At 51.6% G+C, this 12,889-nt stretch overlaps 1 protein-coding gene across 7 annotated transcripts in view; it reads right to left on the bottom strand.

Annotated features, from left to right (window-relative positions):
• Positions 1-511: 511 nt before the first annotated feature.
• The window catches only part of Hoxb3 (homeobox B3), a 55,168-nt gene continuing 42,790 nt past the window's right edge, over positions 512-12,889 (bottom strand). For 5 of the 7 annotated variants that reach the window (XM_051158385.1, XM_051158384.1, XM_051158383.1 and 2 more), the window contains 3 exons: positions 6,335-6,422; positions 2,785-3,385; positions 512-1,937 (listed from right to left, as the gene is read on the bottom strand). In XM_051158385.1, coding sequence (XP_051014342.1) covers positions 1,087-1,937; positions 2,785-3,235 — 1,302 coding nt within the window. In that variant the 5' untranslated portion in view covers positions 3,236-3,385; positions 6,335-6,422 and the 3' untranslated portion in view covers positions 512-1,086. Of the gene's footprint in view, positions 1,938-2,784; positions 3,386-6,334; positions 6,423-6,519; positions 6,959-12,889 lie in introns of those variants that run through there. The other 2 variants (XM_051158388.1, XM_051158389.1) reach the window with 2 other exon arrangements.

Here is a 12,889-nt window from a genome sequence, read left to right as displayed (position 1 = left end):
TTTTTTTTAATATCCATTAAAATGTAAACTCCAAGTGCAACAAGAGTGTCCTATCAGGAACTGGAGCAAGGTGCACAGGCCCAGCTGCAGTCCCTGCCTAGGACAGACAGTTTGTTCAAATATACCCTGTTTTCACGTTAAGTCAAGAGAGTAACAGAAGAAAAGGAAAGAGTGGAGAGCCTCGCGTGGGTTGCTTTCTGTGAAAAGAGTGGCACTGGGTGGGAGCTGAGAGACTGCAAAGTAGGCAGACCTCCAGTCCTGATAACTTGCCTGCCTTCCTTAGCCTCTTAGCTTTTCCTTAAAAGAGAAAAAAAAATATATTTATTTATATTATAGGCAGCTCTAACTTTCAGGATATCTCACCATCCCTGAGCCCTCTGGAAAAAAATTGTAATCAATGGGGGTAGTAGGGTCCTTAGAGCAGAAAAACCATAGGGCTAGAAGTGATGAGCATTAGCAAGAAGCCCCCTCAAATAGATGGGGGTAAGTTGAAGCTTCCAGGAGGTGCGGGGGAGGGGGGAGGGGAGCATATTTTGTGCCCTTAGATTTAAATGTGTTTTCTTATTTTTATAAGGAGAATGAAAGGGAGGATGGAAAAAAAAAATCAAGATCTGGGGCAATTACCCACAGAGGTGGAAGGTAAGTTGGTTGGTTGATGACAACCAAGCCTTAAGTTTTGAATGTGATCCTCTGCCCTGCTTGCCTATCTTGACTCCCTTTCCAATCTGAAATTCTAACTTGGTAGTGCTGGAGGCCTATGTGGCATGGCGGGCTTCAACCTGCTGGGGATTCCTTTCCAAGGGTGGTGGGAGGCAGATAAAACAGGCTTGGAGGATTTAAAAGACAGACCCACTCAGGCCAGGGATCAAGGAAAGCACTCCAGGCCTGGCCTGTTTCTGGAAGCCTGGCCACAACCCCAACACACACAAACACACACACACACACACACACACACACACACACACACACACACACACACCCCTCTTCTTCTTTCAGGCCTCCAAACAGGCCGCCCTCAACCCCCAGCTCTACCACCTCCCTGGCCCTTGACCTCGTCCCCCCACCCCCCACAACCCTCCCCTCACATCACAGGTGTGTTAGTTTGGGTGCTTCTTGGATTCTACCCTGAGGCGGTGCGTGGTGAGAGGAGAGGTCTGTGTACGTGGGGTGAGGGTCACAGGGTCCGTGATGCTGGCTGGGGGCCATAGGGGGCGCCCCGTTGTAGTCCAGGTTCCCCGAGGGGTGGTGGGAAAGGTGATTGAGGCCATAGAGGGAGGGGCCGGCAGGGGGCGGCAGCGGATCCGCATAGCCACCCCCGCCCACGTACACAGGGCTGCCCTGCATGGTGGGCGTCCCGTAGGCGCCCCCGTTGGCTTGGAGGACGTGGGGCTCGTACTCTGGCCCCGGGGTCGGGGGGTACTTCTGTGGGGCGCCGCAACCCTTGAGAGGGGGTTGGTAGTTGGAGGGCAGCGCGTAGGCATTCTGGTGGCCTTTGCCGAAGGCTGGAGGGGACGGGCTGTCATAACTGGGGGTCATGGAGTGTAAGGCGTTCATGAAGCCGGCCGTGGACTGCATGGGCTGCGGGGGGCTGCCGGCTGGTGAGGGACCTCCGGACGACGAGGCCAGCCCCTTGGCTTTCTGGTCTTTCTTGTACTTCATGCGGCGGTTCTGGAACCAGATCTTGATCTGGCGCTCGCTGAGGTTCAGCAGGTTGGCCATCTCCACGCGGCGCGGCCGGCACAAGTAGCGATTGAAGTGGAACTCCTTCTCCAGCTCCACCAGCTGCGCGCTTGTGTACGCCGTCCGCGCCCGCTTGGACGCCGCCGACCCCGGGGGGCTCTTGTCCCCTCCCCCGCCGCCACTGCCGCCCCCGCCACTGCTGCCGCCGCCGCTGCCGCCGCCGCCGCCGCCACCACCGCCACCACCACAACCTTCTGCTGGACCCGAGGGGGAGGGGTGGGAAGGGGAGAAAATGAAATAAAAGATAATTACTGAACACGCCGAAATTGAATGCATCGTTTCTTAATAAATCCAGGCCTGGACTCAGAGCCCTCGCTGCCCTCCCCTTCGCGTTCCCGCCTCCTCCTCTACACCCCCTCCCACCTCCCGTCGCATTAGCGGACACTCTATAATAGTGGCATTTATTAAGAGACCTGTTCTCCTCTCACTGCCCCAGCTTATGAAAATTTGATCATGTCACACAGACAGAGCTGCGTGGCCATTTATTTAGGGCTAGATTTTTTTTTTTTTTTTGCGTGTGCGCGCACCCCCTCCCCATATATCTAAATCCACGTCTGAGACTGAGCCGATGCCTCTCTTTGGTCCGTCTTTACAGGATGGATGACTGAGAGCATCTTAGTGGGACTGGACACTGGTGGGCAAGACCTGGAAGTGTGGCACTTAGAGGCGGCAGTGGCTGCGGACCGGGAGGGACCCCAGGCCGCCTGAGCAATGGTGATTAATACCCACAGTAATAATACTTAATAATAATCTAGCCTTGATGACTCTGTGCCTCCAGGCGGTGCGGCCTTGGGAAGGGCTTTGAGGCCAACCGTCCCACCTCCTGGAAGCCTAGGTGGGAAGATGTCTGGAGGGACTGGGTGTTGGCCAGGTCAGAGGTCATCAGGTGGTGAGAAGTACCAAGAAAAAAAAAAAGACACTAGGCAGCCACCTAATTTTGTTTCCAGGCCGCCTTATGGGCGCCTAGGGGTCGGAAGCTAGAATAACAGTGACATTCCTGGACTGGACAAAAGCTGACTGACGAGGAAGGCAGAGAGCTGGTACCTGTGCCGGGGGAGCTGTTTTTCAGCTTGGACGTTTGCCTCGACTCTTTCATCCAGGGGAATATCTGTTTGGTGAGGGTGGAGTTGGAGCCGGCACCGCATTTGGGGGGGCCGCTTTTGCTGGGCCCGCCCCCATTATTGCTGTTGTTAGTGGTACTGGTAGGTGCGGCGCTGGGTGGGGGTGAGCCCGGCGGTGGGGCGGGTAGGGGTTCTGGGGCCAAGCCAGGCCTCATGCAGCTGCCGTTGAGCTCCTTGCTCTTGGCATGTGGGGCGGCATTGCCCAGGGACTGCAGGGAACACGCTGAGCGCTGGTAGTCACCCTCCAGGTGCGTGGCGGCCTGAAAGGAGGGCTGCGGAGGCCCGTCGTAGCCGAAACCGTTGCTGCCAGGATACGAGGAGTAGCCTCCGAAGAGAGCAGCTGCGGTGTTGTCGTAGTAGGTGGCTTTCTGCATCGCTGGGCGAGGCCCGGGCAGTGGGTGGCAACTTGCAAGGGCCTGGTACCCTCACAACCGGACATTGGCACCCCTGGGGGTCACGTGACACGCCGGACCCCCCCTCCCCTTTCTGCCCCCCTCCTCCCGGGTCTGTTCCAAGCGGCTGACCTGCGGGGCGAGAGAAGAGACACAGGGGGAGAAGAGGACTGGGCCTCGAATCCATCTTAGGAACTAAAAAGGGAACTGACATCAATAGGGTTTTTTTTTTTTTTTCCCTTCTTCTTCTTCTCTCCCCGCCAGCCAGTATCTCTGCAGCAGACGCTGAGACCAAGTATCTGACCTGACCTGGATGTTTCTTACTTCAACTTTAATTTTAAGGGAGGAAAAAAAAGCACCTATTTTCATTTCCTTTTTTTTTTTTTTTTTTTTTTTTAAATCAGGACTGTGCCCCTTTGGGGACCGCTTAGGATTAGAACGCCACTGCTTCGAGGACCTATGCTTCTCTCTGTCTTACTAACCCCTGACCTTCCCTACAATTTCTCTTTTAACACCCCCACCCCTCACCCCCCCACTCCTCCACCCCGCCAACTCTGGAACAGGACAGTTCCAAGGAGTAGAAGCATCTCTGCCTTCTCTCTCTCTCTCTCTCTCTCTCTCTCTCTCTCTCTCTCTCTCTTCTTTCATATCCTCCCACCGAAGCAAAGTCTAGCTAGGAAGGAACTCACAGATCTTGGACCCAAGCCGGACTGAAAAGCAAGTTCATCTGAGACCCTTCCCTCCAGGAAGACCCATAGCAGCTTAAGACAGAAAATCCCTGAAGATTTTTAAGCCCCAGAGGCAGTGGAACCAAGCCTCATCCATCTGTGTCCCATCTGAAGGTACCATCACCTCCATTAGCCTCGGCTCACACAGGCCTGGGACCTAGCAGCCAGAGGCCCCCTGTAGAGCCTCCAAATGGACCGCAATTGTTTAGATTTCCCAGGCAAGACCGGTTGGTGCGATGTCCATTTGGCTTGGGTCTCCTCCATCCTTTCCATAACACTCTATCTTCTTTTCTTTCTCAGGAAGAAAGAAGAAGAAGAAGAAAAAGAAAATTGTGCAACTGCTAGGAAAATTATTCAGGATGAAAAAGACTCACAAAACAATTTGAACAGCATTCTTCTCTGGGTTCAAAATGGAGACTGTTTACTAAGGCTCTCAACAGAGGGGGGGAGAGTCACTACTTTAATACAACCTTTTAAAAAAATGCACCAGTAAAATAAAGCTTGCCCATGTCAGGGGATTTTGTATTTGTTCCACGATTTCTGACTGTGTGGCCTTCCTCTGTGTCTTCCCCCAGCGCTCCCTGACTACTTCCCTACAACCCCCAAACTGATCCTTTCTGTGTCTCTCCTGCTTCTGGCAAAACTTAAAATACCATTCAGCCCAGTTGGCCAACTCCAGAGAAAACTTAGCTTAGTAAAAATAAAATGAAAAGAATATGCAGGTGAAGTGTGTCCCTCCCACAAACAGATTCATAGCCCTGAGTTCCGATGGGTTTCTGGGACATTTTTCTTGTCTCTGGAAATACACATGGGTCTGCAAAGCAGCAGGTCCTTCCAGGGAGGACTGGAGTTCAATTGACCAGGCTGACCTAATCCCTTTATTATTATTACCATTAGCCTCTGATGATTTAACCAAAATTAGCTTCGGAGCAGCCCTGGCTGAAAGGGAGAATTAATTAACCAACATCCGTTGAGTTTGTTATTAATAGATAGAGAATGAAATAAAAACGTTGGAGGGGGCTAGCTGGCTGGGCCCTGGCTTTATTTAGTCTAAATGATTGTTACAACAATAATGATGACCGTGGTGGTGGTGGTGGTAATAATAATAATAATAATAATAATAATAATAATAATAATAATAATAATAATAACAACCAGTAATTCACTAGGCGCCTGGGGCCGAAATTTTTGTCGCTCCCCCCAGCAGTAAGCCCCAAACCATCGCAGGACAGAAGCCAGGCGAGTGTGGGAAACGAACGAGTCAGAGACTTCATAGGAAAGAATGGAGACTCCGCTGGCGGTGAGACAAGGCCAGGAAGGTTTGTGGATTCGGAGAGCCTCCAGCTGCCGCTGCTGGCCGGCTGTCTGGCCGCTGCTGCCGCGGTGGCTGGAGAGGAGCTACCAGCCTCCTGCTCAGGCTCAAGGAGGCGAGGAGAAACCCATCGGGACGCCGAACTGGTTAGCTGCGGCAGATTCCAAGCACACCGGGCCGAGCCCTGGCCAAGCCCCGCGGCGGCAAGTTTGGCGCTGGAGGTAACCGAATTAAAAGGCGCCTCAGCAACTCTGCTCCGGGACTTTGCCTAACAGGATGGAAGACGCAGAGGCCTGGCTGACAGGGACAGTAAGGGAAGGGAAGATGCCATGAGGGGGGGATCTGAAATCTGGGGTCCAAAAGAGGGGGTGAGGGGAACTGCTCTACCCAGCCAAACATGTCTATTTCCCTTGCTTCCATGTTAGAAAAATTCAGGCTCCATATGGCTCCTCGGAAGGGTGGGAGGAAGACAGTGGGCTCCTGGCGTCCCCTCAGGGGTCTCACTAGAGAAGGGAGGGGAGCCCCCACCTCCAGAACCCCACCTTTCCAGGCACACTCCTGGAAGAACCACGAAGGGTAACAATAGCTGGAGAAAAACCCCAGGAGAGAGGATATGCCACCTTCCAGGACTTAAAATTAAAAAATTAATGAAAGGAAGAAAAATAAAAGAATAAGAAAAGGAAAGAGAAAGGCTCAGGCTCTTCTTAGCAAACGGGGGGGGGTGGCGGGGGGGGGAGAAGGATTTCAACCCTGGATCTGGCTGCTATAGGAGAAGAGGGAGGAAAAGGAGAAAAGCAGAGAGGGAGAGAGAGGAGGGAGGGGGAGAGAGAGAGAGGGGGAGAGAGAGAGAGAGAGAGAGAGAGAGAGAGAGAGAGAGAGAGAGAGAGAGAGAGAGAGAGAGAGAGAGTCAGTCGCTGCGTGGAAGGAAGCTTAAAGCTTGTGAACTCTTCTTGAACCGAGATTGGAGTCATATGGGCCATAAATCATTGAGACATACTCTCCGCCATTCACAAACTGATAGCCTATTTCAGTCCAGCTTACCTTAGCCACCGACGAGGGGAGAACAGGCAGACATAATATATATTCACATCGAGCCCCAGCGCGAGCGGCAGGCGAGAAATCTCCCCTCCTTGAAGGCAAAGGAAAAAAAAGACCACTGTTTAAAGCTGCGTCGCGCCCCCCCCCCTCCCCAAAGCCACCCCGGCTGGGGAGCCCGAGGGGCAGACCGGCCAAAGGAGCCGCGCGGCGTCCGCTTCAATTCACTCGGCTTTGGAGCGGGGGTGCGCAGGAGGGAGGGGTAGGGGAGCGGGGGAAAAAAAATAGCAGACCGAAAGGTGCTGGGAGGCTCGGCTCGCCTGAGAATCCAGCTTCGGGCTTCAGCTCGGCCAAGCCGCCACAGTGTGGTTGCCCTCTAAGACTGGTACGCCCTACTCTCTGTAACAATGGCCTCTGCTTTTGCACAGGGAAAAAAAACCCACACAGACACACACACACACATAGACAGACACAGACACACACACACATTCACACACAAGCTCACCCCCCACCTCTCCCCCTTTAGCAAGCAAAGATGCCTGATAAGGGAGGGAAGGTGATTGTGATGAGAGCTGGGGGGGGGGAGGGGTACGCCTCCCCCAAATAAGAGTGCGAAGCAAAGAAAGTAGGTAGAGGATGGTCTTGTCTTGTTTTGTTTATTTAAAAAAAAAAAACAGTTAAAAATGTTTACATTCAGATGGGAGAGGAAGAGGAGAGCAAAATGCAAAGAAAGCTGGTGGAGTTCACAGATTGCTGCCCCCACTCCCTACCCGCCCCCGTTCAGATCCTACTACTGGACCATTATGCTAATCTAAGAGATGGCCTCTGGAGATCAAGTCAGAGGCTGGGCTGGCTGGGCCAGGGGCACTAGGTGCCCCTCCAGTGCTCACTCACAGGAGGTACGCTGGGACTTTTTTTTTTTTTTAAAGTAGTCACTCTTGCTGTACTGATGGCTGAGTCTTCCAGTCTTTGCCTCTTCTCTCTACATTTGCTCTACCCCACCCCCCAAATCTCCAGGCTCAGTCTCTAATGGGGGAGGGGGCAAGGCCAGACTTTTACACACACACACACACACACACACACACACACACACACACACACACACCCCTTTTGAGAACAGACAACTAGCGGTGGTGAGGGTGAGTGATGATTAAAAACCCAGAACATCTTGCGAGGAGTGGGGGTGGGGGTGCTCAGGGTGGGGTGGGGTGGGGAGGAGTAGGGTTGAAGAGAGGGTGACAAAAGGAAAGACCCTGCGGTTTAGCTTCAGCTCCAGACAGACGAAGGTCTCTGAAAACTTCACTTCAATAGTTTCTGTTAAGATTCTCACCTCAGCACAGGCAAAAGGGGCCAGGAGATTAAAAGGACATTTGTACCTCCTGAGAAGATGAGAACTCCAGAGCGGCTTCATTTCAAATGCCCTAGCAGATGGATGGAGGATAAGTATTATGACTACTCAGAACAAATCTATTTTCTGTGCTGCTGCTGCTGCTGCTGCTGCTGCTGCTGCTGCTGCGCTCTGCTTGGCACAGATGAAGAAGGCTACAAAAGCTAAAACTTTTCCTTAGGGTGTGTTTGAGCAGGGCAGGCAAACACAAGGAGGAGGCCCGTAGGAGGAAGACAGGAGCCAAGAATGTAGGTGTCTGCAAATTTGGGGCAGGGGGTGGGGAAATAGCCATTGGCGGTAGAGGCAAAAAAAAAAAAAAAAGCATAGGCCATTTCTATGGGCCGGGGAGTGCTTGCTTGCAGGCTACCTAACTGCTGACTCGGGACTTAAGGGGTGACACAGAAGGCAGCTGGTGTCTCTTTTCTACTACATGGAAGGCTTGGAGGCTTGGAAACCGGTTCTCTTAACTTCGTATAGACTTTGGATCCAGCCAGGGCCCCGTGGTTTCCTCATTGGGACACTTGGTTTGGGCCTTTCCCATCTGGACCCACCAAGGACAGGCGATGGGACTGGGAAAACAAAGGTGAGAGAGGTCCAGCTATTGTCTCCCCTTCCAGAGAGGATGGCATGGTCTCACCCTAGCAATAGTTCTCTTACTCACCCCCCCCCCAAGGCTGCTGCTGGTTCTTCTTCTTCTTCTTCTTCTTCTTCTTCTTCTTCTTCTTCTTCTTCTTCTTCTTCTTCTTCTTCTTCTTCTTCTGTGATAAAGTGGGGTGGGCCATGGCTTCTAGCCCCATTATTCCTAAACCCATCAAATTAGGTCAAAAGGGCTGGAGCAACTGGTTTTCTGGGGGCCCTGTGACACAGCAAGAAGCTGAGGTCTTCCTACCCTTCAGCAATAACAGTCCCAGGCAGAACCCTAGATGTAATCACTGTGATCCTACTGCCTGCCCAGAGTCGGTGGCCGGGGAGGAAGGTGGGGGGCGGGGGAGTAAGTAGAAAAGGTGGAAGCCAATGTGCTGTGTTGATTAATAGCATCAAGAAAAAAGTTGATGAAGTGTTGGGGCTCAAGCCAGGAGCCTCCTGGGGAACTGTTCTGATGATATCTAAAAGCTCTGGTAAGAGGTCTCTAGGATCAGGTGCCAAAGCATCTCAGGCCTGGTTGGTCAGGTGCTCAGGCCACGGAGGCTCCCTGAGGCTTCAGGAAACTTCAACCACTGACTGTTTTCTCTAGTTCCCTCAAATAAAGTTTTTTTGTTTTTTGTTTTTTAATGTACTTCAGACTCTTCAGCTCTTCTAAAAACTACTGCCCCTGTCTAGAGATGGTTTATTGTGAAATTGAGAAGAGAACCTGGTCACCTTTTTGGGACCGCATGACTTTGCCTAAAAGGCTAACAAAAGAGTCTACAGGTCACTTAGCCACTGCTGCCCAAGAGGAGCTGCTGCTGGCCACAGCAGCCCAGCAGCGGCCTGGCTTGCACTGGGGTGTGGGGTGTGCTAGGAGTAAGCAGAGACCAGCCCTTCCCAAGCCTTCTTCAGCCCTTGTGGTCTAAGGGGACAGAGGGGCGTCCAGGGATAAGAGCAAAAAGGAGGGTTCAGAGGATGTCCATCCCCAAGTGTGGTAGGAGCCGAATCTAAGGTTTCCTCCTCCTGATTCTCTGAAACAGCACCCATTTGAAATGTTTGAGAGACAGACACTACAATTGGTTTCTTGCCTTCCCCCCCCCCCACCCCTGGGCCACAGGGAGCTGCCTCCAGGAAGCTGGGAGATGCACTGGAGAGATAGAGCTCTAAAGGGGCCAGTCCGTTCAGAGAGGTGATGACTAGTTAAGAGTCTTTTCAAATTTAAGAGACAATGGCTGGGTGCGGAGCTTGAGTGAGGAACTTGGGGTGAGTACCCCTGAGGGTAGGTAGTCTCTGAGGTCAGACAGAAGACAGAAGGTTAGACTAGACACCCGTGATTAGAGACAGACAAATTAGCAAACGATTTTCTCCTAGATTCAGAGAACTTGGTAACTTTACAGAAGGATGGGAGGGGAAAGAGGAAGGGAAAAGAGGAAAAGTGAACAAATTAAGAGACAAACAGCCAGTGTGAGTCATAACTCACACTTGTTTTAAAGGGGAGGGGTAAAGCATCCCCTTTCACAGATTTCCCTTGCTCTGACTAGGTACGCAGTACTGGGACAGTAGGAGCTCTGAGCCAACCTTTGAGTGGTCCTTCACTGGCTGCCCACACTCATGAACCTCAGTGCAATCATCCCCTCTCACCCGCCCGCCTCCCCCAAAAAAAATGTATCAGAGAGCAAACAAAAATGATCTCGGTAAAGGCAGACAGAGCTGGCTCCTTTGAAACCAGTCTCTGCTGTCTTCTGGTGACCAAGGATTCCACTCTGAGCTTGAACAGCAGAAAACTCCTCTGGCCCTGCTGAAGCTGCAGCAAGCATGTAGCGATTTGCTTCTTGCTTGCCTGGGCTCCACATCCCATGCTCTTTTCTAGTGTGGCGGTCCAAACTTTGTGAATACTATAAAGTTCTCTCTCTCTCTCTCTCTCTCTCTCTCTCTCTCTCTCTCTCTCTCTCTCTCTCTCTCTCTCTCTCTCTCTCTCACACACACACACACACACACACACACACACACACACACACCTTCATCTCCTCTTAAATATTAAGGAGGATTTTTAAAGCTTTAGGTTTGTGAACGGAGGGTGCTGTTAATAAAGATAGCTTTGTAAGACTAAGCATTTGTTTCCTTAGTCCCTGGCTCTCTGAAAGTGCGTGAGCTTGGGCGGGGAAGGAACAAAGAAACATGGGAAGGAGACGATCCGAGCACTTTTCCCCCCAAGGCGAGTGTAGCCGCAGCTGATGATAACTCAGGGGAGGTAGGGTGGAGGGGTGGGGGGGAAGGGTGGGGAGAGAAAGCCTGACCCAATGAGAGAAGAAAGGAAAAATCCAGGCTGTGTTCTACCACACCTCAGACTAAGAGGGGGTGAGGCAGAAAGAAGCAGAAGATTACAGAGATCTATAAAGTCTACCGGGCGCCTAGAACTAACCATAGCGGGACTGCAGCCCTGGAGTGACAGCAGCAGCACTCAGGCTCTTTGGTAATGAGAGACCTGTTTCTGAATCAGCGACTTCTAGAAGTTCAGCCCTAGAAGTGTGGAGACAAAAGTAGGCAGGATGGAGAGGGAAGAGAGAGGGCAGCTGGGGGGCGGGGAGGGGAGGGTGCTGAGGGAAGGAAGGAGGGAGACAGTGGCGAGACTGGCTGGCTGAAGGGTGCAGTGCACCTTGAGTGGCCAGTAGGCAGGTTCTTTCCTGACAGATTGCATGTCTCTTTCCCCGTGGCCTCTGTTTAGCAGACAATAACTCACTGGATTAATGGCCGATCAATGGAAGACCTCTTAATATAAAACTCCGAAGTCAGAATGGGACAGGGACAGGGTCTTGGTCTGGCACTCTAGTTTTATAACTTTCTCTCTCAAAATAGGTTTGGAGGAGTGGATGTGACCAGAGCCTGGGATTTCTAAAGATGAAATTACCTAGCTGTCTCCACCTCCTGCCTCAGAATCCATACTCCAAGCCATATTTCCCTGGACACCCTAAGCCTCTCCCCAATCTTATCACCCTCCTTATATCTTTGATCCCATAAGAACTTGCCCTTCACACAGCTGTGCATCTGGGAAGCCACTGCTTTCAAATTTTATGTCTCTGCAGTCAGAAGAAGAGAAAGAAAACACAGCAAAACAAAGTAGGAAGCTTTCATTTCTCTGGCTCATGTCCTAGTTACCCTGGAGGCGCAGGACAGTATGGTGCTATGGCATACTATGCCCTATCCCAGACAAAGAAGGTCCAGGGGTTAAGGGTGAGTGGGTGGAGGAAGCTGCGCCTGCTTTCACAGATTCCAAACTGTAAACTCACTTGGCTAGGGTAGGAGGACCCTCAGATGCTGGATTCTGGACAGCTCTAGCTTGTAATGGGAAAATGGGTGATGTTAAGACCCATCTTCCTTAAACCCTATGCCAATCCCAAGTCAACCCATCCACCTAGACTACTAGTGCCATTGCTCCTAACCTGGGCTTCTATTCCATTGAGAATAGACTCCTTCAAGACACACAGTCCAAAGGACTTACTTTCTAGAGGTATAGGCAGAGACAAGCTCTGTAAATTTCACAAGCACATCATGTAATAACTTCTGCAGTCAGATGCCCCCAGAACTCCAGGACACACAGGAAGTTATTCCCAAACAGAATCCCATAGAAGATGGAGACACAGAGAGATGCCCAAGGGCAGAATGAGGGAGGACTTGGGGTGTCCAGCCCAACTGTGCCATTGGAGCAGACAGGGAAACTGAGGCCCAGTGTGGAAAACAAATCGATCTTGAGTTCTGCTTGCCAAAGTCTTGAACACTAGGAGGCCCGGGGCTTTAGTCACCCCAACTTGGCTGTGTGACTTGAAGGCCCAGTACCCCTTGGGCCTCAGTGTACCCCCCTCTTTAAAGCCAAACTATTTGTACGGAGGAGAAAGACTGATTAGACTAAATAATTGATCTCCAAGGTTCTCTTTCAGGCTGAATATTAGTAATTCTCTATGCCCTGATGTAAATATGAGTAAAAACAAGCAATAATAAACCGAGTTCAGACAATAAATGCTCCGGGCGCCATTGCTACCAGATGCGAAACACTTCTTCTTGGGACCTACATGTTTATTCTGCTACCACTGGGCACATAGTCTGGTCTTAGTCCTCTCTAGCCCCACAGAAATAGTGGGTCTCCCTGCTCCTCTTCTGGGTGGAGGATGGGTCGTTTTCTACCCTCATTACCAAGTCTCCGAGTGCTGTTTTTTGGAGGCAGCAATCTGAGCAGTAAATAATTAATTTGTATAATTAGAGGAGGAAGCCTTCAACCTGGCAATTTTTAACCAGGCATCAGTGAGCCCATTGTATCAGCCTGGCCTTCTCACCCCAAACCCCCACTCCCACCCCCACAACCTCTACCCACACACCTACCAGCTTCCTCAGTTACCCTCCCCCCCAACTGACAACCAACATTTCCAAGATGGCCAATGTGTGTGTATGGGGGGGGGGGGGCTAGGGGTGGGCTGTCCTTAGAAGCAGAGTCTGCTTCCATACCAACCAAGTTCCCCCAGAGATCCATCTGCAGGCAGCTGCCCCTCTAGCTT

The sequence above is a fragment of the Acomys russatus genome, chromosome 16 (assembly GCF_903995435.1).
Source record: "Acomys russatus chromosome 16, mAcoRus1.1, whole genome shotgun sequence".
NCBI classification, from domain to species: Eukaryota; Metazoa; Chordata; class Mammalia; order Rodentia; family Muridae; genus Acomys; species Acomys russatus.
This window is presented reverse-complemented; position numbering and strand designations above follow the sequence as displayed.